The sequence below is a fragment of the Phoxinus phoxinus genome (assembly GCF_949152265.1).
Source record: "Phoxinus phoxinus genome assembly, chromosome: 19".
Lineage (NCBI taxonomy): Eukaryota > Metazoa > Chordata > Actinopteri > Cypriniformes > Leuciscidae > Phoxinus > Phoxinus phoxinus.
In genome coordinates, this window is record NC_136894.1 from 23,115,939 (window position 1) to 23,142,898 (window position 26,960).

At 41.2% G+C, this 26,960-nt stretch overlaps 1 protein-coding gene across 1 annotated transcript in view; it reads left to right on the top strand.

Annotated features, from left to right (window-relative positions):
* pkhd1l1.1 (PKHD1 like 1, tandem duplicate 1) overlaps positions 1–25,470 on the top strand; it is a 78,155-nt gene extending 52,685 nt beyond the window's left edge. Inside the window, exons 54-76 of the mRNA XM_079591319.1 lie at positions 544–698; positions 869–998; positions 1,118–1,236; positions 1,368–1,497; positions 4,785–4,958; positions 6,119–6,222; positions 6,309–6,432; positions 6,539–6,660; positions 7,131–7,221; positions 7,810–7,958; positions 8,109–8,231; positions 8,489–8,600; positions 8,707–8,823; positions 8,922–9,087; positions 9,691–9,923; positions 10,012–10,176; positions 10,306–10,463; positions 12,045–12,180; positions 12,295–12,636; positions 12,721–12,875; positions 18,761–18,907; positions 24,860–25,013; positions 25,111–25,470. Of these exons, the coding sequence (XP_079447445.1) occupies positions 544–698; positions 869–998; positions 1,118–1,236; positions 1,368–1,497; positions 4,785–4,958; positions 6,119–6,222; positions 6,309–6,432; positions 6,539–6,660; positions 7,131–7,221; positions 7,810–7,958; positions 8,109–8,231; positions 8,489–8,600; positions 8,707–8,823; positions 8,922–9,087; positions 9,691–9,923; positions 10,012–10,176; positions 10,306–10,463; positions 12,045–12,180; positions 12,295–12,636; positions 12,721–12,875; positions 18,761–18,907; positions 24,860–25,013; positions 25,111–25,322 (3,518 nt within the window). The 3' untranslated portion in view covers positions 25,323–25,470. The remainder of the gene's footprint in view (positions 1–543; positions 699–868; positions 999–1,117; positions 1,237–1,367; positions 1,498–4,784; positions 4,959–6,118; positions 6,223–6,308; positions 6,433–6,538; positions 6,661–7,130; positions 7,222–7,809; positions 7,959–8,108; positions 8,232–8,488; positions 8,601–8,706; positions 8,824–8,921; positions 9,088–9,690; positions 9,924–10,011; positions 10,177–10,305; positions 10,464–12,044; positions 12,181–12,294; positions 12,637–12,720; positions 12,876–18,760; positions 18,908–24,859; positions 25,014–25,110) is intronic.
* Positions 25,471–26,960: the final 1,490 nt, after the last annotated feature.

Below are 26,960 nucleotides of genomic sequence, written 5' to 3' on the forward strand. Positions count from 1 at the left end.
CATAGGTTTGTAACAAAATTGGCTACCTGCAAACAACATCTACTTTAATCCTCAAACACTGTCGTTTAAACTGAGACTTAGAAGAGTTTGGTTTGTGTTGTCGACATGTCGAGAAGACGCAATGTTCTGTGCTGTGAGTTCAAATCTACTTTGCATGCACTTCCAAACAATGAGAACTTGAGCTCAAATTCATACCGAAAAACCGACACCATTGTTACTGTTCGTATCACTGTCTATACAAGGATTGAGGAAGCCTGAGGAGCTGAAATTCAAATATGGTAATAGACTGTATATAATCACAATAGACTGGGCCATCTGACCGATTAGAGCAGAGTAGGCTCTTGGAAAGGAGGGTTTAGTGAGACCGAAGTGAGAAAAGAGGTGATGCTGGAGTGTATATTATGAGAAAACGAAAGAGTTTTTGACCTTGGATGCATGTAAACCTATTAAAGGAGACCTCCAAAACAAATGGCATAATAGGGGCACTTTAAATCCTATAGTGGCCAAACATAATTAACAATGAATGTCCCATTCTCTCTCAAGGCATTTGGATGGTTGTGGATGTTGTAGTCCCCTCCCTGAACAAGCTGAAAATAGTTGGAGTTCTGGAGATTCCAGACACAAACAATGTTACCTCCACCAGCAGTGTTTCTCAATATAATAGCATTGTTCTGAATGCAACATACATCTCCATTCAAGTAAGCACATACAGTAACTACATTCAACTGACATCTTACTCCTATAGACATTTTAGGATTATTACACCAAATCAGAACCAGACTTTTCATGTGTGCTAATTTCACTTACTTCTGTCCATACTGAAGACGCTAACTCTATCTGTACAATACATGTTCATTGACTCAATCAGAGTGGACGCCTGATTGCTGGGTGGCCTGATGAACCCTTCAGAGGTCAGCTGCAGATCATACTGAGAGGAAGCCATTCCACACCCGACTGGCTATTACCATCTGGACCAAACCAAGGGTCCAAAGTTCTAGGTAAATCAACAGGAATAAAAATAAAGAAATCTCATTATTGATTGTATATGCATCAGAGACGTTCTTCTCAAGCGTTCGCCAACTTAAGTGTCGATTTGAGTGGAAACATTGTCTTTCAGGTGTGTTTGGATCTCTTGACCTTTATGGTATGCCACACAACGTGTATCACACTAAGCTGGCTAACACATCACAGGCAGGAAACAGCACTCTCTCTCTACAGGAATCTGTGGACTGGAAGGTGAAAAGCTTTTTTTTTAAATTACACAAAAAAAATTGAGACCTCAAAAGAACTTTTGAACCTCCCTGTATGATTGGGTGATGCCATTTAGCTACATTTGTGCTTTGAACCATTATACTCTTTGCCTCCAGGTTGGGGAGAAGATCCTGCTGTCCACCACCAGCTATGACCCTTGGCAGACAGAAATCCGCACCATAACTGCTATCTCAGATTATGGCCGCACACTTACTCTGGACCAGCCTTTATCATTCACACACATCGGTTAGTCCCCTAGATTATAGATAATGCCATTATAGGCATTATGCTGTATCGATGAGCTGTTGAAAATAGATACACAGATATACAGTCATGTGAAAAAGAAAGTACACCCTTTTGAATTATGTGTTGGTATGAGGTTGACTTACTTCTGACAGTTGGTATGAGGTGTTTGTGCATGCTGATATGCTGTTTGGTTTTCGCCAAACGTGGCTTTGTGCATTATGGCCAAACTGTTGTTCCAGAATTGTTCCAGAATTCCTGAGGTTTGTTCAGATGCAACTTTGCAAACCTAACCGTGTATTCATGTTCTTTTTAGAGATGAGAAGCTTTCTCCTGGCAACCCTTCCAAACAAGCCATACTTGTTCAGTCTTGGTCTAATTGTACTGTCCTTAACTTTAACATTTAACATGTTAACTGAGGCTTGTAGAGCAGGGATAGGTAACTTCGGTCCTGGAGGGCCACTCTCCTGCAGAGTTTAGCTCCAACCCAAATTAAACACACCTGGGGCCTGTTTCAATAAGGAGGTTCAACCAACTCTGAGTTAAAACTTGAACTCTGAGTTGACTTACCCTGAGATGGGGAAACTCTGAGTTTTCTGTTTCAGATCAGCTGAAATTAGTTAGTTCAATCAACTCTAAGTTGACTGACTCTGAGTTGAGCGCGTGCACCACAACTATAAAAAGCCATTATCAATGGAGCGCAGATATTATGAGTCACCATGGCAACAGCGCCAGACACAAAGAGGAATACCTGTTATACAGTGTTGGGTGTAATTAATTACCAAGTAATCTAAATATTGTAATTTAATTAAAGGGATTACTCTTAATTCTTCTGTAATTTAAAATAAAATCGGATGTATTATAATTACATTAAATAGGCTACTGCAGACTATAGAACAATTCTGTATAAAACAATAGTGGATTTAACATACATTTTTAAAAGGTATATTTTGAATGTAACCTTCTCCCTCTACACACTTTGGTCAATTCAAGAATAATTAATGCAATATATTGTTAATTTGAAAGCATTAGAAGTGCAGTTTCATGTCTCTCCTCGTTGTATTGTTCAAGTGGTTGAGGTTGATATGGGATTTAGTAATTAGTAATAAGTAGACCAATACTTTCTAAATATAGTAATTATTACATTAATCTAATTATACTGTTGAATATGTCATTTGTAGTAGTAATTAATAACTATTTTAGAGTAACTTACCCAACTGTTATAATATCAGAGGTGAAACTGGAAGAACAGCTATTCTACCTAATTTTAATTTACATAGGCTATAGGTGCAATCCTGCAGGCATTAAAAGAACGTGGCAGCAGCTGAAAATGAAATATAAAAACACAATTCAATCAGGTAAGGCATGAGCATATCATGGGTGTAGGCTACCTGACTTTACAAACATTTGACATGTTATTTTTTATATAAGGTATTTTTGATATTTTCATTTATTTTACTTTGGGTTGGGTTTTTCGTTGGTCCCAACAGATTCTGATAATAATATCTAATATCTGTCTTTTGGAGCCTCCTGTCCCAACAGAACCCCAGGCAGTTGTAAGTAGCCTACTCAACACACCAGAAATTATGACAAATAGTAGGCCTATTATAAAGTGTTCTCAACCAAATGCTCATCTTCAAGATGGGGATGAAGAAACAGTTTCTGCTGCCACAGAGAGGCCAGAGGTAATGTTAAATATTAATATAATATTATTAATATAATGTTTATTAATATAACATTATTAATAATAACATTATTAATATAATATATTTATAATATATAATATATACCCCCCAGGGTCCATCAACTTCTGGTGCACAGATGAACACACTGCAGTGATTTTCAGTAAATTCCACAGTTTAATTCTGTAGAATTTGTTTAGAACTACATGATGTAACTCTAATCTACTGTATTTTCAGTTGCCAGTTAAGGAGTTATATTCACCTTATAAAAAATTTGTGCAAAAACAACAGTAAAAACAGCAATGAATAAATGTACAGAAAGAATGAATGAGGTGTTTAAACACCGCTTCCTCTTTAAAAAAGGTGAGGAGACCGCAAGAAACTCTGGGTTTACCGAAGAAAACCTGCTCCCGACCAGGTTAGGTTCACAGAGTAAGTTGCCATGGTAACTGACTCTGAGTATAAGTCACCTCTCTTTCAGAAACGGGCTTGACTTACTCTGCTTTCTCGGGTTTGATATACCTCCCATTCTGAAACAGAAAACCCAGAGTTTCCCTCTTTTCAGGGTTAACATACTCGGAGTTTTCACTTAACCTCCTTTCTGAAACAGGCCCCTGAACAAGACAATCAATGTTTTCAGGATTACTAGATAGATACAGGCAGGTGAGTTGTTATCAGGCTGAAGCTAAACTCTGCAGGACAGTGACCCTCCAGGATCGGAGTTGCCTATCCCTGCTGTAGAGTCTGAGATGTAGCTCTTGTGTTTTTTGCAGTTTCTTTGAGCAATGCAGTCTGAACTTGGGGTATATTTGCTGGGATATCCACTCCTTGGAAGATTGGCAACTGTTCACTTGTGAATAATCTTCCTCAGTGTATATTTGAATGATGGACTTCAAATTGTTTGGAAATGGGCTTGGAACCCTTTCTAGATTGATGGGCAGCAACAATTGCTTCTCTAAGATCATTGCTGATGTCTTTCTTCCTTGGCATTGTGTTAAAATATATGCAAAAATATGCTTTTATAGAGTTGGTCACACTTTCTGATGGCATTTGATTAGCAGTGCCTGACTGTTTTACCCTCTTAATTCCTATGGAAGCAGTAAGGGTGTACTTAGTTTGTCACACATGACTTCTCCATTTTGGCCTAGTTTTTGTTAAATAAATAATGACACAGTCTACTGTAATACATAATGTGTTGTTGTTCATCTGAGGTTGTATTGACCTCATTTTAAGACCTGCCAAGGACCAGATGATTTTTATTGGGTCCTGATACGTATAACCATACAATTCAAAAGGGTGTACTTTTTTTCACATGACTGTATATTTATTAATATTTATTTGTAATATTTTATTAACAGTAGTGTCATTTATTAATAAGATGGGAAAGATACGATTTTAAGCTACAATTACTCCAGTCTTCATTCTAATATGCTGATTTGGTGCTCAAGAAACATTTCTTAGTGTTAAAAACTGTTTTTTAACACTAAGAAATTCACACAAAAAATGTTTTTTGTGGAAACCATGATACATTTTCTCTTTTTTTTTTTCTTTTTTTTTTTTTTTTTTTACAAATAATTAAATTCATATTAAATGTATTTGGTCATATAGGGGAGAGCTACAGTGTGCCAGGTACTTCAAGAAGTTATCAGCTTGCAGGCAATGTGGCTTTACTGACCAGGAACATCAAGATCATTGGTCAGGAGTATCCAGAAATGTACACACAGTCTTATGGAGCCAGAGTGCTGGTGGGAAGCTTCTCCAGTGAAGGGATTGATTACAGAGGTAATCTTGAGGCTTGACATTAACTTTTTTTGCTCACCAACCACTGTGGCTAGTGGTTTTCCAAAGTTACTAGCCACTGACTGGCCACAATTTTGAAATTGATCCCATGGGGGAAACTGCCATATAGGTATTTTAATGTTAAAATATAATTTGGCAGCAGGTATATTAGGCTGATGTCACTTTAATACCTGACTCATAGATCCATTATACGGTTACACGCACGTTTTCTTTTCTTTCTGTTTATGTTCTTAAAACATAAACTGACTGTGTTGACGTGAATACTAGCCAAGCATTGTGTTTGCTGTGTTTTGCAAACTAAGCATTGTGACTATTTGACTGTTTAAGCAGCGAAAAATAACTTTTTGTGGCTTTATGTCTGCGCACTTTGAATGCGAGTAAAATCTGCCAGAATGAGCACCATTATACGTAATACAGCCAATCCTGTGCCGAAATTTAAATCACGTAACACCGACGGTCATGCTTCGGCTAATGAAGCAGACAGACAAAGCTTGATTCCAAATATATAACAAAGCTTCAAACACAGGCAGGTGAACAGGACGCAACAGCATGTATCACATAGACACGAACAATAACTGACAAGGGACTGAACTGAACGGGGAGAATATATACACACGGTAAACGAGGGAACTAACTAGACACAGGTGGATGAAGGTTAACTAATCAGCGACTTACAAGAACAGGTGCAGACAAGACAGAACATAATTGTGACACCAACAATATTCATCGGGGGCAAAATAAACAAGTGAGTGAGTGAGGTTTGTGTGTCAACTCTCTGTTTTAGAGATGAGAGAGTGAGAAAGCGCAGCTGATATCGTGTATCTTTTCTGCGGGAAATTAGTATTGGAAGCGTTTCAGACATTTCAGCCTCACATGAAACGCAGTTAGGACGAATCACATGCAAAACCACTCTACAGTACATAAATTGCTGCATTCAATTACGGTAAATGGGACACACACATTATATAGCATGGATATGGTTTAATTACCTAGAAGATGAGAGAAAGCAGAAAAATAGTAATGTTTTCTAGTTTTAATAAAAAATAATCTTGCAAGCAGTCATATTCAAAGAACTTCATGTCAAAATTATATTTGTGTAAGTAATGAAAACTCACTAAAGCTGTTGATAACTTGCCTCACAGGAAAAGCCCAGATCAGAAATGTTCAGTTCTACCACACCGGGCAGGAAGGATGGAACGACCCGTCAGACCCACGTTACTCTCTGGTGTTTTATAACCTGGGAGGGGTGAGAGAAAGTCTTGATACAGTACATGCCCATTCCTGATTATCACGCATATTCATTTCAACTACTTACGGTCACTATATTTTTAGGTGGTTGGTGAGTCTTACGTCAAGGGATGTGCTTTTCATGACGGCTTTGCTCCTGCTATTGGTGTTTTCGGAACAGATGGACTGAGTATTGATGACAATGTGATCCATCACACCGTTGGAGAAGGTGCAGATTCAACGCCTATTATTCACTATTAAACTCAATATAATCACAATGAGTTGCATAATTTGCAGCAATTTTCTATTCTGCACTTTTTATACCAATTTCCTAGGAATCAGAGTCTGGGGTGACAGTAATGCCATCAGGAGGAACTTGGTTACTCTGACACTGTGGCCTGGATCGTACAACGGCAGAGCAGAGGAATTTAACTTTGAATGGAATGCAGCCATTGAGGTAACCTTTAAAGAAACATACTGGGTTACATGGTAGTGAATTATTACCATATCAATTTACCTTGGTATCTTGATGGGACTCCACAGTGCAAGAATGCTATGGTACATGTTATATACATGTTAAACATGATATAAGTTATAACCATGGTACATGTCGTCCCCTTGGAATTATAAGGTTCTATCTGACATTTTTGTCAATATTGAGTTATTCACATATTCTTACTCTGTGACAACTTATTTACATTATGTGATGTTGTTTTATAAGTTGTGTACATTTTGGAACTTTTTATTTAGAAAATAAAAAGGTTCTTTTTACACAGTCGAATGGAAAACTTTAAAGCTCAATATCTCAAAACCAGTCAGAATGCAGATAGAACCTTATAATTCCAAGGGGACGATGTGAAAACATGATTACTGGCTGAATAGATTAGTACTAGATATAGAAGTGATATATTACTGTTGATGTTGTAGGTGAGTGAGGCAACCAATGCAATTCTTCAAGAGAATATTGTTGCTGGCTATGAACGAGTGGGATTCCGAATTGATGGTGAACCATGCCCAGGTATAGAAGCCAATTATTATTTTCAAAAATAAAAAAAGAACATTTAAAATAAATAAAAACAAATATATTGTTTTAATGGACACACTTTACAATAAGGTTTAATGAATTAACATTAGTTAATGTATTATCTAACTAACTATGAACAACATTGATTAACATTAATTAATCGTTGTTAATGTTAGTTAATAAAAAATACAATCATTCATTATTTGTTCATGTTAGTTCACAGTGCATTAACTAATGTTAACAAACACAACTTTTGAAAATGTTTAAATTAACATTAATTTAATAATGAAACCTTATTGTAGAGTGTTACCGTTTTGATTGATACAAGTGAATTTAGGCATCACATTATAATGTACAATTAGAAAAAAATTATATAAATTATGTTTTACATTGTTACTAAATTATTTTTTAAATATTAACTTTATATGTGTGTTAAGTGAGTGATTTGATGAGCATGTACAAATAAAACAATTTAAAAAGAACTCCAATTTAGTCTGATAACTGAGAGTATTGATATACTATGCATCCCTAATATTTATATAAATATTTACTTTTTTAATGTTTCCAACAATATGTCAAAAGGATCTCCAAATTCAGTTGCTCAATGGAGTCAGAATGAGGCACATGGTGGTCTATATGGACTCTACATGAATAAAGATGGACTTGCTGTTTGCTCTCAAATCCAGGGCTTCACTGTCTGGAGGAGCTTTGATTTTGGCATTTATGTTCAAGTATGATAAATGATCTGCAAACTTCCTACTATAATAACCTTCACTAACTGCAAAGCCAACTGTTTTATTGGTCAGATAAATTGTTAATTTAGTTCTACAAATGCATTGTACTGGTCAGGTGAGCATTCATGTCTTCCTCTCCACTTCCAGGTATCCATGAACGTGTTAGTTTCTAACGTGAGCCTTATTGATAATGGAATGAGTATCATGTCTCTCATCTACAGTCCTCCCTCGCTCAGCCACACTTACTCTGACAAAATAGTCCGTGTACAGGTGAGGATGCACTATATGTCTCTTCGGTCAAAACTAAAGGCCAATTTACCCTGCACCGACAGACAGCAGCAGACACTTTGAAGGGTCAATGAGAGCATTAGTCGGGTCTTGGAATGTCTGTGAAGTTACATACTGTAATCTAGTGACTGTCACTGTTGGTTCGACATCTGTTGGTGCAGTGTGAATTGAATACAAAAATAAAGCAATCTTATCCTGTAAATTTTTTTATTAAATTTTTTGAAAAATCATCTCTACAGGGTGCCCTGATTGTGGGCAGCAGTCCCAACTTCAACTGTTTTGACAGTCTGTCCACAACTATGACCTATGTTATGCTCAGCAATAGCCACAGGGCCCCTCGTCCCCCCAATGGTACAATACATATTAAAGAACCATCTATGCACTACTGAATACATTTGTTTGATGTAACTGATCCATTTTCCGTGTTGATTCTAACTACATTTTCTGTGTGCAACAGGTGGAAGGTCTGGAATTTCCTGGCCGACATTTGAATCTTACCACAATAATGCACCACAAAAGCCTCATCCTGGACTGATGAGCTATAATGCCATAGCTGGTCTAATGACTGTCTCTGGTGAGTCACATTCCTTCAAAATGCATACGATTCTTCAGTTTGAAATTTTCACAATACAAAAAAAGCATCTATTTACACGGTTTGTTTCTATTTTCCAGACACAACTTTTGTTGGGTTCAAGAGTGTGTGCTCAACAGAGACAAATTACATGTTCATGACCAACCCGGGAAATGAGGATCTACAACATCCAATCAGTGTTGAGAGGATAGCCAAGATAAATAGCACAGAAGACGCTCTGGCATACATTCATCGGCCTGATCTGAGGTAAACCAAAAGCAAGTCAATGTCAATTCTCAAAGTTAACACTGCTAATTAAGGATGTGTGAGACAGTCCACTAAATTGTATTAAACATTCTACATTTAATTTTAACTGAACAAGAGGGGAGTGCCCTCTGGTGGACATCCAGGGCACTCCAGCTGGTGATCATGACAGATTTATATGTAAACAATTTTTTGACTATCTTCTGGAGTTGTTAGACTAGTCGTTTAAAAAATGTATACGTTAAAGAAGTTAGTCGTGGTGCGCATCTCTACTGTTAATAAACTATTAGTCCCGAAAAAACAATTATGAAACATTGTTAGGAAGTTGCTTTCCTGTAAGCTCAAACAGTAGAGCGTTGGCGCTTGCAACGCCGAGGTCATGGGTTTGATTCCCAGGGAAAGCAAGAACTGATAAGAATGTAAATGTGTACCTTGAAATAAAATGTAAGTCACTTCTTTGGATAAAAGCGTCTGCCAAATGCATAAATGTAAATGTAGGAAGACAACAATGATCATTGATACAAAAATGTATGATTGAGAGAACAATGTTGGGATGACCAAAAAATACAAAGTGACTGATTGATTTTTTCCACTTTTATATCTCAGCAAGGTGAACCCATCAGACTGTGTGGACATGGACTGTGATGCTAAGAAGAAGACGATGTTGAAGGATCTGGATGGCAGTTTCCTGGGTGCAGTAGGAGCAGTGGTGCCCCAGTCCGAGTACGAGTGGAACGGGGATCCCCGACATGGACTGGGCGATTACCGCATCCCCAAAGTCATGCTCACCTCTCTCAACGGCAGCCGGATACCTATGAATCAAATCGCTCCTTACAAAGGTACAGTACATTTACAGTGATCTAAGAGAGAGAACTTAAAATGATGGAGCTGCTTTAGACGTATGACGTGGCTGTTTTACCTGTGCAGGAGTGATCAGAGACAACTGTACGTATATGAACACCTGGCAGAGCTACAAGTGCTTTGGGCTCAACTACAGGATGCTGGTCATCGAAAGTTTGGACGCAGACACAGAGACCAGGCGTCTTTCACCTGTAGCCATCCTGGGGGACAAATATGTGGATTTGGTGAATGGTATGACTCTTACCTCTCCCTGTAACACCTACTATTTTATGCATAATATAGTTTAGGATTTTATACAAGCAGAAAAGGTTTAATTGTGTATTATTGAATTTTAATCTTACTGTGAATATCGTGTTCCAGGCCCACAAGACCACGGCTGGTGCGCCGGCTACACGTGTCAGAAGCGAGTATCTCTCTTCCACGCCATTGTGGCCACTAATAAATCCTTTGACATCTATTTCACCAGCACAACACCACAGAAGCTGAGATTTATGTTACTGAATGCTGGACCTACAGAGGTTAGTGAGATGGATTATACTGACAATAGACTATACTGACCTGTAGGCATCTACAGGTGATAAAAAATTTTGAACAATAAAAGGCATATTAGGAGAAAACAATCTTTAAACAGTTTTATTCTGCATTATTATTTTATTTCCATTTTGTTTTCTAATTTATTATATGATTTTTTTCAAATAGCTTTTTTTTCTGAATTGTGCAGAACGTTGTATCGTTTAAATATAAAAAATAAATGAATTGATGAATCAATATCAATAAATTAATTGATTAAATTGATGTATAGATATATACATTTATACCTAATATCATATTTGTATAATTGGTGATAATAATAATGATATTTTATTAATTTATTAAGAAATATAATGTAAAATAATATAGTAATAAAAAAAACAATTCTATAGTTTATTAATTTATTTGTTACTAAATTATTTTACATATTTGTTAATATTTTATTTAAAAGCTACAAAAGTTGACCCAAAGCACAATTCAGAAAAATGAATACGGTAAGCTAGTTTTGTATAAATAAATAAATAAATAAATAAACTACATTTTGACCAAAACATTTCCATATCTGCATCAAAATAATGCAGATGATTAATGCAAACCTGCAATTATTTATATATATATATATATATATATATATATATATATATATATATATATATATATATAAATAAACTACAGTATTCACCTTACAAAATCAGCCAAAAGAAAACATAGACAAATAAACTATACAAAATTCACATAACAAAATCAACCAAAACAAAACACAATTTTAAATACTGGGAAAAACAGTGGTCAAATACACAATCAGCTCCTAATAAGTCTAAACACAATAAAACACAATACACATGTAATACACCTACATTCATACACCATTAAAATAAGCAAATTTCATTTAGTTTGATTTTTGTTAAATAAAATATAAAAACACATAAAACATTCAAATTACCTCCAAAATGTTTCCTATTTTAAGTCAGCGTCAGCGATGTCAAGTTTGTTACTACAACACACAAAACATACTTGCTCAAGAACAAACAATGCTCAGTTTATTGCACATAATAAATCAAACAACCTACCCCAGTATCATCAGTGACATGAACTGGGGAAAAAGAGAACGAAACAAGATGTACAAGGTTCGGTATGATGCAAGATTTATTGCTACAACAAAACAACAGAAACATACATGCTCAAGAACAAACAATACTCTGCTTATTGCACAAAATTCAAATGACCTACCCGGGTATCATCAGCAACATGAACAGGAAGGAAGCTTACAATATAAGATGTACACTCCGTGTGCAGCAGCTCTCCACTCCACGCTCACACTACTACCACGTCAAACAATCATGTACATGTCTCACACTTACACAGCATCACGCTGTGCACCCTTTAGCCGATTTGGGCGGAAATGACGTGGGACGCATTTTGTCATGACGTCACCCAAAAAATACACCACACACACACACACAAATACACATATATATATATATATATAATTTTTATTTTAACTTAAATTATTATGAGATATTATTTCAGTAGAAACTTAACTACAGTAATAATTATGTTATTCTCAGGCTGTCAGGGTGTCTGTATTTTACTCAAACCCTCAGCGGCTGGATGTGTACGTTAACAATAGTTTGGTTGGTCCAACAAATGCTGTGTGGAATCCTGGCAAAACTGACTACACTCTGAGTGAGCCAACTTATACAGGTAGAGTACAGCACAATAATGCAACTTAATGCAGCTCCCCCTGCAGGCCAGAAGACCATTTTTGTGAAACAACACATTACAATTCTTACTTTGATTCCTCTCTGCGCTTCTCAGGGCAATACTTTCCCAGTTTCAACTCCGGTCACGGCTCCAACTTCTTTGACCAGGACTACAAAATGCTGAACATACTACTTCGTGGCTCAGAGCCGGTCCAAATCCGCACCTCCCCGGTTTTGATCCTGGCCTTCAACCTCCCAGCCATGACTGAGGCGGAGTTCTTCGGGGCAAATCTCATCAACAATCTGGCTTTATTTCTGAAAATACCGGCAAACAAGATTCGAATCACCAACATCGTCCGTGAGGGTACTAATGCGAGAAGGAGGCGTTCGACAGGACTGACGGTGCAGGTGGAGATCAGGGAGCCCCCTGTTCAGACATCCAACAACAGCAGCACTGGTGGTGAGAGCCTGAATAAAATAAATGACAAGTACGGTGTTTAGATCACAATACAATGACTTAATATTTATATACCATCTGCAGAAGAAGACCAACCGTTTGTGGCCCTGAAGAACATTGCTGACGATCTGGGCCGCGCTGCTGTCTCAGGCAATCTGAGTCAGTCCATCGGCTTTAATGTGTCATCCCTGGGCATCATCCCTCCTCCACCCTCTTCCAGTGACCCCACCTGGAACGATGTAAGATGCTAATCAGATCACATGACCAAACTCACCAACATTTTAAAATGTTATGATGACATCAGGCAGCATTTGGGAATTTTAATTGAAACATACACGACAACGTTGATATTTAAAGAAATATTATGGGTTCAATACAAGTTAAACTCAATCGACCAATCAAAAATCTGGGTTACAGTGAGGCACTTATAATGGTGAATGGGGCCAATCCATGAACATTAAAATACTCAACTTTTCAATCCGCTTGTTAAGTCTGGTATCACAAGTTAGGGTTTTTGGGTCCAAACATGGACCCAAAGCAAACAACAAATTGAACCATGCCATCAAACCAATGCCAAAAGCAAACAGCAAATTGTGCTACACTCACGGCATGCTGTAATACTACCGAAAAATTTGGATCCTAACATTTATTTCTATACCGAAATGCCAGATGCATCTTTTATGAATCGTTAAAATATTGGTGTCAGGGACTGAATGAGCCCAGAGACTTTGGTGTAGACTGTTACATCACGACTTAAACAACAGATAGTATAATCTCAAGACGTGAACAGTATGAGTGTTAACATGATTTTAGTGTGAAAAAAATATCACCTACTAACCTTATGTGTGAAATCATATCTAATTTGATAACGTTGTCACCATGACAACACTATAACTAATAACTGTTTAAACAGCTTTACAACTCAAATAAAACACAATAATACATAGTATAAGTGCTTTTATCAAATTAAAAGCTTCAAATTTTTGTTTTTAAATTCTTCAAAAAAATTTGCCTCGTTCACTTCCATTGTAAGTGCCTCACCGTAACCTCCATTTTTGCTTTTTTTAGAATAGGAATCTCTCTAGAGAGGCAATCTACTTCGAGTGAAACTTAAAACAAGCCAATACACATTGGGATGCAATCATCTGCATCAGCTGCGCAGCCTCGCAGCGCGATAAATGAGCAGCTGGTGCGATTGCACTTTAGCTTTTTGTTTCGGAGCCAAGCACTTCGTTGCCTTCTTAAAACCTGACAAGTCAGCTTTGTTAAACGAGAAAGCAAGCTTCTTCAGGACCTCTCCACTTCTGTGCGGGCGTGACAGCACGGCAGCGCGAGTGGTCTTCAGTTCTCTGCTTTTTTGTTTTGAAAACTGGGCAAAACAAAAAGAAAAGCTGTTCTCTGGTAAGCTGGTAAGGTGCGCCGGTTAGAGCACTAAAAGGCTGTTTTCACAGCTGGTACCAGCAAGAGAGAAACCGCGCACAGACAGGTGCACATTCCTGTCTGTGTCCGCGGTGACTGCTCCCCTGCGTGCTTTAGCACCAGCGACAACAGTCCCTAAAAGAGCTTACCCAGGTAGAAAAAATAAAAATAAAAGATGACTTTCTATCTGTGTGTTTCTGGATGTGGTCGTTACCTGGGGTCACGGGATGGTCACAATCGCTGCCTCGTGTGTCTGGGCATTGAACACTCTGAGGCAGCTTTTGTGGATGAGTCATGTACCCATTGTGGGAAGATGACCATCGCGGAGCTGTGGTCGAGACTCTCGTTCCTGCAAAGGGGCGGAATCCCCGTGCCTCTGCCTCGATCCAATCCTCCTTAGAGGGTTGCTTCGGGCAGTGACACGGGAGACCTGAGGATCATGGTGAGCGCGCTTCCTTCGGGGAACCAACCCCCTTGGGACCCTCATCCCTCCCACGTTCCACAGCCAGTTGAGCTACCAACTGAACGAGTCCTTTCCTTTGCTCCCCACTACGATCAGATGTCGATCTCTGCATCGGAAGGTGGGTCAGACCTCTCCGCGGATGACGACTCGGCACCGCTGCCTCCTTCAGGTGTGCCAGCGGTGCCCGAGTCAGACCTGGAGATAATGGCCATGCTTTCCCGGGCCGCTAACAGGATCAGGCTCATGTGGAACCCTCGATCGTGTCCCGAGCCCTCGAGGCTGGATGATTGGTATCTCGGGGTGGCGTGCGCTGGTTCTCAGCAACCCACCCCAGTGCCCTTCTTTCCGGAGGTGCATGAGGAGCTCATGGGGACGTGGACGGCACCTTTAACTGCCAGAAACCGTCCCGGTGGCTTCTCCTTCCTCACCACCCTTGATGGCGGGGCAGCTAAAGGATACACGCATATCCCACCAGTCGAGCGGGCCATTGCTATGCAGCTGCGCCCTAACTCCACTTGGCGCGGAGAACCGTGTCTCCCTTCCCGGGCCTATAAGTACTCGTGGGACTTAACTGACGAGGCTTACAGTGCCTGTGGGGTAAAAAACTGCCTCTGCCATGCACGCCATGATGTTGCTGCAGGTCCATCATGCTAAGGCTCTGAAGGACCTGCACGAGGGTGGTCATGATCCATAAGTTCTCCAAGAACTTCGTACTGCAACGGACCTTGCGCTTCGTGTGACAAAGGTCACCGCGCGGTCAGTGGGTCGTGCGATGTCCACCTTGGTGGTCCAGGAACGCCATCTTTGGCTGTGTCTGACCGACATGAGGGAGACCGACAAGCTTCGGTCAAGCTTAACTCTCCCGTGTCCCAGACCGGCCTCTTCGGCAACGCGGTCTGTACAAAAGCAGACTGAGGCTATCAAGCACATCTTTCGCTCCCTTCCCCGGAAGAGGGCCGGGTGGAAAATCCTTTGTTTCCACCGCTGGCCTTAAAACCAGCGGTACCCAATTTTTTTTTACCCAAAAAGAGCACTTTCTTTCATCTATGGGTCCGAAGAGGGCCCGGAGAGCAGTGGGGGGAGAGAATCCTCACCACTCTCATCCGCCTCTTCTATCGCCAGCGGGCAGCAGTGTGTGGTTCGAGAACGCAACCAAGCCGCCTCCTGCCCCGTGGAACCAGGAAAGTGTTGCACAGCACACTCAGACTCCGCTACAGGCCCTGTGTTCCACCTCGCTGCCCCACTCCGGGTACGCCTACGGTCCCTTTGGTCTTGCTTGTACGGTCTCTGCGAGCCTGGTTACCGCTCCCCAGTCCATCTCGCTGGCTCATTCGGACCATCAGGCTCGGCTATGTGATTCAGTTCGCCTGGCGTCCCCCCAAGTTTCGGGCCATCCACTCCACTACCGTGAGAGCAGCCAATGCCCATGTCTTGCGTGTGGAGATCACAGTCCTACTGGCGAAGGACGCAATAAAGCCGGTCCTTCCAGCCGATATGAGGTCAGGGCACTACAGTCCCTACTTCATTGTACCCAAGAAAGGTGGTGGGTTACGACCGATCTTGGATCGGCGAGTTTTGAATCGGAGCCTCCACAAGCTACCGTTCAAAATGCTCACGCAGAGATATATTTTCGAATGCATCCGTCCCCAAGATTTGTCTGCCTCGAGTTGCTAGCAGTACATCTCGCTCTGAGCCGCTTAAAGAGGCCGCTGCAGGGCAGAGAAGCGCTGGTCCGTACGGACAACACTGCGACCATTGCGTACATCAACCGACAAGGTGGTCTACGCTCTCGTCGCATGTCACAATTTGCCCGCCATCTCCTCCTCTGGAGTCAGAAGCATCTGAGGTCGCTTCGAGCTATGTGTGTGCTCAACCGTGTGGCCGACGAGCGATCACAAGGTGACTTTGAAAGAATGGCGACTCCATCCCCAGGCGGTTCAGCTGATTTGGAGAGAGTTCGGGGAGGCTCAGGTAGACCTGTTTGCCTCCTCAGTGACCTCCCACTGCCAGCTGTTTTACTCCCTGACCGAGGGAACACTCGGCACGGACGCACTGGCACACAGCTGGCCCCGGGGCCTCCGCAAATATGCGTTTCCCCCAGTGAGCCTACTTGCACAGACCTTGTGCAAAGTCAGGGAGGACGAGGAGCAGGTCTTTCTGGTGGCTCCCTATTGGCCCACCCGGACTTGGTTCCCAGAACTCATGCTCGTCGTGACGGTCCCTCCCTGGCCCATTCCTCTGAGGAAGGATCTTCTGACTCAGAGACCCTATGGCAGGGGGTTTTAGGTGACTTACCCCCAAAGGTACTTAACACCATCACTTCTGCAAGGGCGCCGTCCACGAGACGTGTGTACGCCTTGAAGTGGAACCTGTTCGCAGAGTAGTGCTCTTCTCGCCGAGAAGACCCCTGAAGATGTTCGATAGGGTCCGTGCTTTCCTTCTTGGAGCAAGGGTTGGAGCGAAGGCTGTCTCCCTCCACCCTCAAAGAACATGTTGCCACTATTTCAGCTTATCACGACCACATGGATGGCAAAACAGTTGGAAAGCACGACTTGGTCGTCAGGTTCCTTAGGGGGGCGAGACGATTAAATCCTCCTCGTCCCCCCTCTATACCCTCATACCCTTTCCCTGGTGCTTCGAGAGCTTCAGGATGCTCCCTTTGAGCCGTTGCAATCAGCAGATTTAAAGCTTCTCTCCATGAAGACTTTGCTGCTGGTTGCACTGGCCTCTGTCAAGAGGGTAGGGGACCTGCAGGCATTTTCGGTCGACGAATCGTGCCTAGAGTTCGGGCCGGGTGACAATCATGTTGTACTGAGATCCCGGCCTGTCTATGTGCCCAAGGTTCCTACCACTCCCTTCAGGGACCAGGTAGTGAACCTGCAAGCAAGCTCTACCCCTGGAGGAGGCAGACCCAGCCCTGGCTTTGCTCTGTCCCGATCGCACTCTGCATATGTACGTGGACATAACTCAAAGCGCCAGGACGTCAGACCAGCTCTTCGTCTGTTACAGAGGCCAGCAGAAGGGAAAGGCTGTCTCCATGCAGAGGATGGCCCACTGGACAGTGGATGCCATCGCCTTGGCTTACCAAGCTCAAGGTGTGCCCTGCCCGCTCGGGTTGCATGCACACTCCACGAGAGGCGTTGCATCCTCCTGGGCGCTGGCATGTGGCTCCTCGCTAGCAGATATCTGTAGAGCTGCGGGCTGGGCGACACCTAACACGTTCGCTAGATATAGCCTACGTGTAGAGCCGGTGTCTTCCCGTGTTCTCACCCTAGATGGGTAGAAGCACCGAGAGGCCTGGCTCTGTCGGCTTGCTGCACCCTTCTGTGCACCCTTATTCTCCAGTGTGAAAAACCTGTGAGTCCTCCAAAAACCCTCGGCCCGGACTTGGCGGAGCATCCGATGCCAGGCCTTTATCCGTTGAATCCTTGAGAACCGGAAATAGGCTGGGTCCCATATGTGTGACCCTACGGGGATCCCATATGTGTATATTCTCCACGGCTGCTGCTAAACGGAAGCCCGTGTCTTTCCCTTGGGCTAAGTCACCCACTACTCATATGCAGTACAACCCTCGGGTTAGTCCATATGTATATCCCCACTTAACTGTTCGAGAATGTGGCACCCGCAGCGTTCCCCTCCCTCAGTTCGGGCACGCTTTCCCAGTATTATCCAATAATCTCATTGTATGGGCTATCACTGAACAACAGTGACAGATACTCTTAAGCCCTCTCCTAATCGTCCTTCCAGGCAAGAAGGTGTTGAGGCTTACACAGGGCGCTGGAGGGGGTGCAGCAGCTGTGGCACTTTGGTATGGATTCCTATTCGTTGGATTCGTCATCTCTGTTACATATGGTAACTCTCGTTCCCTGAGGGAGGGAACGGAGACGCCACGTCCCGTCACCACATCTGCTGCCACCCGCCGAGGTGGTCAGCTTTTTCAGGCTTGGCTCCTCAGCAAAAAACTAAAGTGCAATCGCACCAGCTGCTCATTTATACCCACGCTGCGAGGGTGCGCAGCTGATGCAAATGATTGCATGCCAATGTGTATTGGCTTGTTTTAAGTTTCACTCGAAGGGAACGAGGGTTACCATATGTAACCGAGACATTCATTGAGCTTAACTTCTACTAAACCCTGAATATCCATAAAATTTTTTATCAGAATAAGATCCAATAATAGATGCTCTACAGTAAAATACACAACATGCTTTTCAAATTTGAGCTGTAACTGTTTCTCTCTCTCAGGTGGCCACTCAGGAGGTGACCCGTGAAGACCAGCAGGTGGAGACGGTCAAGACGGTATCATCCCTGATGGTGGTGGTCCAGCCAGTGGCTGGATCGTCACCCGGACCCCTCAGCGTGCAGCCCAGCATCATGGCTCTGGACGCAGCGGTGAGATTTCATTGGGAATATGTAATGCAAGTTTTCAGGGGTCGATTGCACCAGCACAGTAAGGAGCACAGTTTGGACGTAAAGTGGCATTGTTACAACTTATGCAGTACAAAATATATTTTTAATGTTGCACCATTAAACTAAATATTAATGGAAGCCTGTTAATGGAAGAAAAAAAGAAAAAAATTGACTCAATTGTATCGATAAGTTTGTTTTACTCAACAGACTTTATTCCTTTAAACATGCATGATAACGTTGATATTTACACTCAGTATGTGAATAAATTTACTTTGTTAGCGGCTCTTCAGCACAAACCCAACCTAAACAGCGTGCCTCATCAAAATAAATTTAATTTCTTATGATTTTTTTTATTGTATAAGTATTAAGTCAATGGGGTGCATAAACTGTTTGGTTACCGACATTCTTCAAAATATATTTTGTGTTTAGCAGAAAAAAGAAATTCATACAGGTTTGGAACAACTTGAGAGTATGGACAGAGTTTTTTTATTTTGGGGTGAACTGTCCCTTTAATTCGGAGTGGTGATTGGGTGCTGTAAATGGAGAATACGTCTCTACTTCATAAGTTTGTGAGCTTTTTCCTGCATTATTCATAAGAATGAACTCTTAAGTCATTGTGCTGTATTATGCAAGAGATCGCATTACAGTGGAGAATTCAAATGTCATTAGACCGCTTCTGCGCTGTTCGGACACGTGTCATAAGTATATATTTCCTCAGTACAGTAACAGTGGTTTCTGCATGGAACGCCGTAATAAGTTTAACAACACTTGCAATGCAGATCACAGTTCGGATCCGGACCGGATACTCTAGTGCTCCAAACATGAACCAGTATCGTGTATGCAGATATACTTCATCATGTCTTCTTCAAATGTAATATATGTGTGCAAATAAGGACACTGATACAGTGGTACGTTTGAGCATCAATGCAATGACACGATGAATTATTCTGATACACAGAAGACAATGATGTAGACCGAAAATTCTAAGATGAATGACAAAAAAGGAACTATGCCTTTTTTCTTTCTTTCTGACGTGTGTCATTTGTTCAGAGATTACAGTGCTTGTAAATGTAATGGAAATATCATTAGACCTTTTAAATGCCCTTCCACATTTGATTTGTTCATGATTGTTGTTGGTAGTCTCTAATGATAAGTTTTTTTGTGAGTTTGTTGTTGATGCAAGAAGGAGATCTAGTCAGATTATTAAGTCAAATTTAATTTCTTAACAGCAGACAATCAAGTGTTTTTTTTACCTTTATTTGTCCAGGTAAACTGTTTGAGAACATATTCTCATTGACAAACATGACCTGGCCAAGAGGCTACAGGAATAAATAGAAACATACTGTACATAATCATTCACATAACAAATAGAACAGGCAATAAAAAATAAAAATAAAAAGAGAGAGAGAGAGAGAGAGAGAGAGAGAGAGAGAGAGAGAGAGAGAGTATCCAGTTTTTTTAGGGCTGTGTTTGGTGCCATTCTATAGATAATATCGCCATAGTCCAAAATTGGCAGTACTGTCATCTTAACGAGGGTGCATTTGGTAGCATGAGTAAAGGAAGCTTTATTGCGGAAAAGGAAGGCTAGTCTTGCTTTGACTTTAGTTTGAATGTTATTGATGTGTGTAATGAATGACAGGGATGCAACCAGATGCCTAGGTATTTATATGTTTCGACATACTCCAGAGCCATACCGTTCATGCAGGTGATTGTAGGTGGAGTCTTGGTAACAGGTTTTCGGCTAAAAAGGATACATTTTGTCTTACTGGTGTTAATACGGAGGTGAAGATTGTCAAAGAACTGCTCTATGGAGGTGAAGCTAAGTTGAAGACTGGCAGCCACAGAAATGAGAGAGGAACCAACTGAGTACAAAATGGTATCATCTGCATAAAGGTGAATCCGGGAGGTGCCAGAGCTCTGGCTATATCATTGATGTAGATAGAAAAAAGGATTGGGCCCAGGATAGAGCCTTGAGGCACACCTTTAGAGATGATAAGTGGGTCGTATATGATGTTTTCAACCTTCAATTGCTGGACACGGTTGGTGAGATAACTGTCAAACCAATCACAGCTAGAGGTGGACAGACCAATACTGGAAAGTCTATGTAAAAGTATCCTATGGTCGACGGAGTCAAAGGCCTTGGCGAGGTCTATAAAGGTGGCAATACAGACCTGCTTACTGTCTAATGCTGTAATTACATCATCAAGGACCTTTGTGGTGGCTGTTATGCACCCATGTCCCGACCGAAAACCAGATTGCATGTCAAATAATGTATGGATAAGGATTTTTATCTAGGAAATCATTTAACTGTTTTTGGACGAGCTTCTCCAGAACTTTGGCAAGGCATGGTAGAATGGAAATTGGGCGATAACAATTTGGGTCAGATACAGAACCCCCTTTGAAGAGGGGAAAAATTTGGGCTGATTTCCAATCAGTGGGGAACTCAGAGAAGCTGTAGGGACATGTTAAATAGTCTTGTGATGGGAGAAGCTGTAGGGACATGTTAAATAGTCTTGTGATGGGAGCAGCGATAATGCAGGCTGCTGCTTTTAAAAATATGGGATCAAGACCATCAAGGCCAGCAGATTTGTTTGTATTCAGCTTGGTGAGTTCATCCTGGACTTCACAGGTGGAAAGAGGCGTAAAGGAGAAGCCACTGTTGCTTGATGGAGAAAATTGTGGATCTGCTGAGTTTGTAGCTGAAGTGTCCATTGAGACTGGATTAGGGTTTGACATTGAAACTGTATGTGTTGCATTAATAAAGTGATTGTTTAGAAGTGAGGCCATCTGAGATTTTTCAGTAATGATAATGTCAATAAATAACATAGCACTTGGTAAATGGGGGGAAACAACTTTATTTTCCATTACCTTGACTGTTTTCCATAATGCCCTATCATCAGTGCCACATGTGGTTAGTTTCTCTTTAAAATGAGAGATTCTTGCATTTCTGATAGCCTGTGTTGCTTTATTTCTGCATTGAAGGAAGGCCAGCCAGTCAACTGGAGATTGGGAGGAGCGGGCCTTTCTCCAGAGGGCATTTTTACTATGAATAATCTCAGCCAGGTCATTGGAAAACCAGGGACTATATCGATTTTTGATTCTAATTTTTTTTCAGGGGGGCATGCTTAAACATAATCAGACTGAAAGTGTTTTTGAAAAAAGACCATGCCTCTTCCAAGGAGGGGAAGACATTAATTCTGTCCCAGGACACAGCCGCAACATCTAGGAGAAAAGCTTGCATGTCAAGGTTTTTCAGGGAGCGTTTAGTTACAATTACTGGGGGCCTTTTGAATGAGAGGCCAGAGCATATACATGCAATAGCGCAGTGATCACTTATTTGACTGAAAACTCCAGTTTGATAATTAGAAGGGGTGTTAGTCAAAAGGCGGTCAATCAGAGTGGATGATGAGGGAGATTTAGGATTAGGTCTGGTGGGCTCAGATATAATTTGAGTAAGGTTTAGAGCATCAAACTGTTGCAAGACTGTATCTGGGGGATTGATCATATCCCAGTTTAGATCACCCATAAGGATAAACTCAGAGGATATGTATGGAGCTAGGAATTGACTAAAGGCTGTAAGTGCAGAAGCTGGAGCTGAAGGTGCTCTATAGCAAACAGCTACAGAGAGAGAGAAAGTAGTTGAAAGCCTAAGCTTTAGTACCAGTAGTTCAAGTTGTTTAGGAACTGACTTAGAAAGAGCAACAGTACATTGCAGATGATCTTTAACATACATAGCTACACCACCACCCCTAGTAGCTCTGTCCTGACGAAACACATTATAGCCTGGTATGAAGATGTCAAGATCAGTGTTCCCTTTTTTAAGCCAGGATTCAGAGATAGCAAGAACATCAGGATTAGCAGTGTGCACCAATGTTTTTAAAGTATCAAAATGCTTAGAGTTTAACAGACTGCAGACATTTACATGTAAAAAACCCAATGATTTACGGTCACAAAATTCACCAAATGACAACTGGCTAGTAACTGAGTTAGCTGGCCCCGGATTTGGATGAACATTACCAGAGTTCTGGTATACATGGCATACATCTAAGAGCAACACCAGAACAAAGCCATTGTTTGTCTTTTACAAAGGGCAAGGCCAGTAACAAGTTAGAGTCAAACAGCTCCTGTAACAACATCATTGAAAAATATGGAAGGGTTCGAAATACCTGGGTGGCAGAAAGTCCAACAGATTTAGTAATCCAGAAGGATGTGACATCGCTCGATTGTAGAGAGTGAAAGTGAAATGCTGTGGCAGAGCCCAGAGTGCATTTACCAGCAGGCCCGAGGTCCTGATACTGTACATGCAGCAAAAAGGCGAGTGACAAAATCCAGAGAACTGGTAGATTTTTTATAAAGAAAAGCATGATTCAGAAGCTTTAGTAGGGTAGCACAGGCTTCGATGTGTGCTGGAAACAAGCCACAATGCAGCTAGAGATGGATCTCTGTGCTGTTATCTTGATATAAATCCTGATTCGAAAACCCCTGCCACAGATCTAGGCTGAAGACAAGCCACACTGCAGCAGGTCCGCGTAGGCCTCAGACCAGGTGGAGTAGGCCGAGATCCTCTCGAAAACAAACAGGTAGGCCTCAGACCAGGTGGAGTAGGCCGAGAATAGCTGTAGCCAGGTAGCGTAGGCTTTAGTGTGCGCTGGAAGGAAACCACAATGCAGCTGGAGATAGATGGTGTTATCTTGCTGTAAATCCAGTTTCAAGAAACCCTGTCACAGATCTATGCTGAGGACGAGCCACACTGCAGCAGATCCTTGGGCTGCAGCATGAAGATAGGCCTTAAACCAAATAATAGGCCAAGAGCTCACAAAAATAACGGGATAATATCCATAGGCACAAAAACTTAGATATGATTAAATGAAGGCACTGTCTGGAATATTTTAGTGAAAGGTTTCCTAAAAATCCTTAACTTAAAGAAGTTAAAATGGTTAAAAATGGACAGACAAAGAGTAGACAGAAAGACATGCAGCCAACATGATGAATGAATAAATAATAAATTAAATTAATTCATCCATAAGCAGGACTAAAATTTTAATAAAGGAAAATAAAATGAACAGTTAAAATCACTTCTATTATTTCTAAGTGAAATATAATTAACACACTCTCGGAGTATAATATTCTTAGCCTAAAGATAATTAAAGTTGATTGACAGATCTCTCTTTGAAAAGACAGGTTGACAAAAAAAATGTATCTCCTTATACAGTTGCTTATCGGAACAGAGCTAAGTTTATCTTTTCACAGTACCGGTATATTGCATCGAAGCAGACACACAAATCTAGTTTTCACACTCTAAGGTGTTAGCCCGTACACTGCAAGATGTTAAGCTAAGATAACATTAGTTTACCACTTCATTCTGAGACATTCAAGCATTTGTGGTCCGTCTATCGGAAACTTATTGACTTTTGCCTTCATCTAAACAGCACAAAGGTTTACAAGAGTACAAAAGTTCACCCTAAGTCAATTAGCTAAATTTGAGGCATAAAAATAAATAAAATAAAGTATTAAACATACATTTCAAATTATAATAATGGTAAACACATCAAAATCACTCTAATGAGAAACACATCAACATGATAAAAATGATTTCTTAAAATATGATTGATTACATTTTATTAAATGATACTTGAAATATAAATTATCTTTAAATTATCTAAAGGATTAAATGATAAAACATAAGCAAATGATTAAACATAAGCAAGAAATATTGTTTTCTTTTTCTTGCTTCATCAGTAAAACCAGATACCAATCTTAGGTAATTCTTCTTCAGATCTTAGGTGTGTACGACCAGTGCAAAATCAAGTGGATTTTAATGACCCTTTAATTAAGAACTAATTAATGGCTGGTGTAACCCTACCCACGTGATTACTAGGAAACCACAGCTGGTATCGAATAAGCAGAGCATCTTTTTTGTGTGTCTGTTTCCAGGGTGACTGTGTGTCCGTGGGTGTGACGACTCTGACCATCTCAGCTGTGCTCAAAGATGCTAACGGGAATCCAACAGAGGGGCTTTACGGAAACACCACCATCCCGTTCAGTGGCTGCTGGGCCAATTACACTGACTTAGCCATCTTTACAAGTGGTGGGTCACCTCTATTATATGACTTTGAATTTTGGGCCGATGTCACTTGTTATTTTAAGCATTTACGACAATTTCTCTCTCTGTACCTCTTCTAAAGGTGCTAACTTGAAGTTGGCCTTTACTCTAAATGACTGGAAAGCTGAGTCCAGATCTTTTACTCTCAGAGCACCTACAACGCCGTCTTCTGTGCTCGTCACTACGGACGATGATTTCCCAAGCATCTTTGACTCCAGTCCAGCTGTCTCGTCACCAACTGTGTATCTGCTCATGTTGTTGAGTGGTTTACTCCTCCTGCTCAGGGGACTCTAGAACCTATGAAGAAGTGCACTCTTATACAGGGGACTCTAGAACCTATGAAGAAGTGCACTCTTATACATATAACATATATAACCTCGCCTTCAAATGATTTGCCTTTGTCTATATACTTTTGATGTTTTCCCATATGATCATGATCTGTAAGCTAAAAGTTCCTTGGTGTTGCTTTAAATCTACTGTATTCCTATTACTTTACTTTGGAAAATTATACATTTATATGCTTTCTTATATGCTCAATAAAATCAAGTTCTATCATAATTCTGTTGTCTTTTTCTGCATTAAATTCTTGAACATATAGACGACAGACATTTCCATTGAAGTTGGCATCTTTTCTTCCTTCTGTCATAAATCCGTGTGAAGTGAATGTTGGGTGGGACTTGATATTGTCCATCGGGAAACAATTGGATATCATATGGTCTCATGTGAGTGGCAGGTTGTGTCACTGTTCATGGGTCTGTGTTTTCATCCTTGCATGTGTTGTGTTTCTGTCTGTGGCCTGAGGATCGGTCGTAACCCACTGCTTTTCTTGGGTACGATAAAGTAGGGGCTGTAAAACCCGTACTTCATGTCGGCTGGAGGGACCGGCTCGATCGCACTCTTCGCTAGTAGGGCTACGACCTCTGCTCGCATGACGGGGCGTGCTCCATGCCTTCCAGCATGAAGTGAACTCCCCAAAACATGGGGGGAACGTCGGGCGAACTGAATCGCATAATCAAGGCTGATCATTCAGATGAGCCAGTGGGATTGGCTGGGAAGCTCTAGCCAGGCGGGGTCTGGGGAACTACAGGCGTATGTGCCGTGGGGCACTGAGAGTCCGTCCGTCTCCAGTTTTGTGGAGCATTTGAGTTGGCTTTACGTGGTCATGATAAAAGAGTGAGAGCTCAGTTAACCCTGGTATATTTCGCGGATTGGTGGATTTTGTGGCCTCTCTTGATGGAGCATTGAAAGAGCATCTTGACAGTGCTACTGTATTTAAGGGAACGTCGAAAACTATACAGAACGAGCTTCTGGACTGTATGTTATCTGTTACAAGAGAAGAAATAATCAAAGAAAGCCCAGACAAGTAGTTTTTTATCAATCCAGGCAGATGAAACCACAGATATTGCCACACTGGCCCAGCTTGTGCTTGTTTTGCGCTACATCGACGACAAAAATAACGTGCAGGAAAGATTTTTTGAGTTCATCCCTCTGCAGTCAGCTATTCCATTGCTACTGCACTAAAAGAGCGTCTTGCCCAAGCGGGGCACTTGGATCAGCGTTCGTAAATCGACTGGTAGTGACTGTTTTTCAAATATGGCTTCTGCCTGTATACGCGAAGTTGACTGTATGTATAAAATATCTTCTTATTAAACTGTCTGGACAATGACAAAGTTATCAATGCTTCGGTTTGAAGGTAGGGACCCTCATTATGCTACCGTGTTAGTGTGGGGCTATTTTGAGCCTTGTTAGTGGTATTAACAAGCAATTTTTATTTGTCATTACACTATGCCCTATATACTAGCGTTATAGGCTAAACTGTTTTTAGAGATAAAACTATTTACATTCGATAATCATGAAAACAAATCTCAGATAACGGTTGACTAGGTAACAATGTGTAATTAGACCAAAGGTTCATTTTGCGCCGGAGTTCTC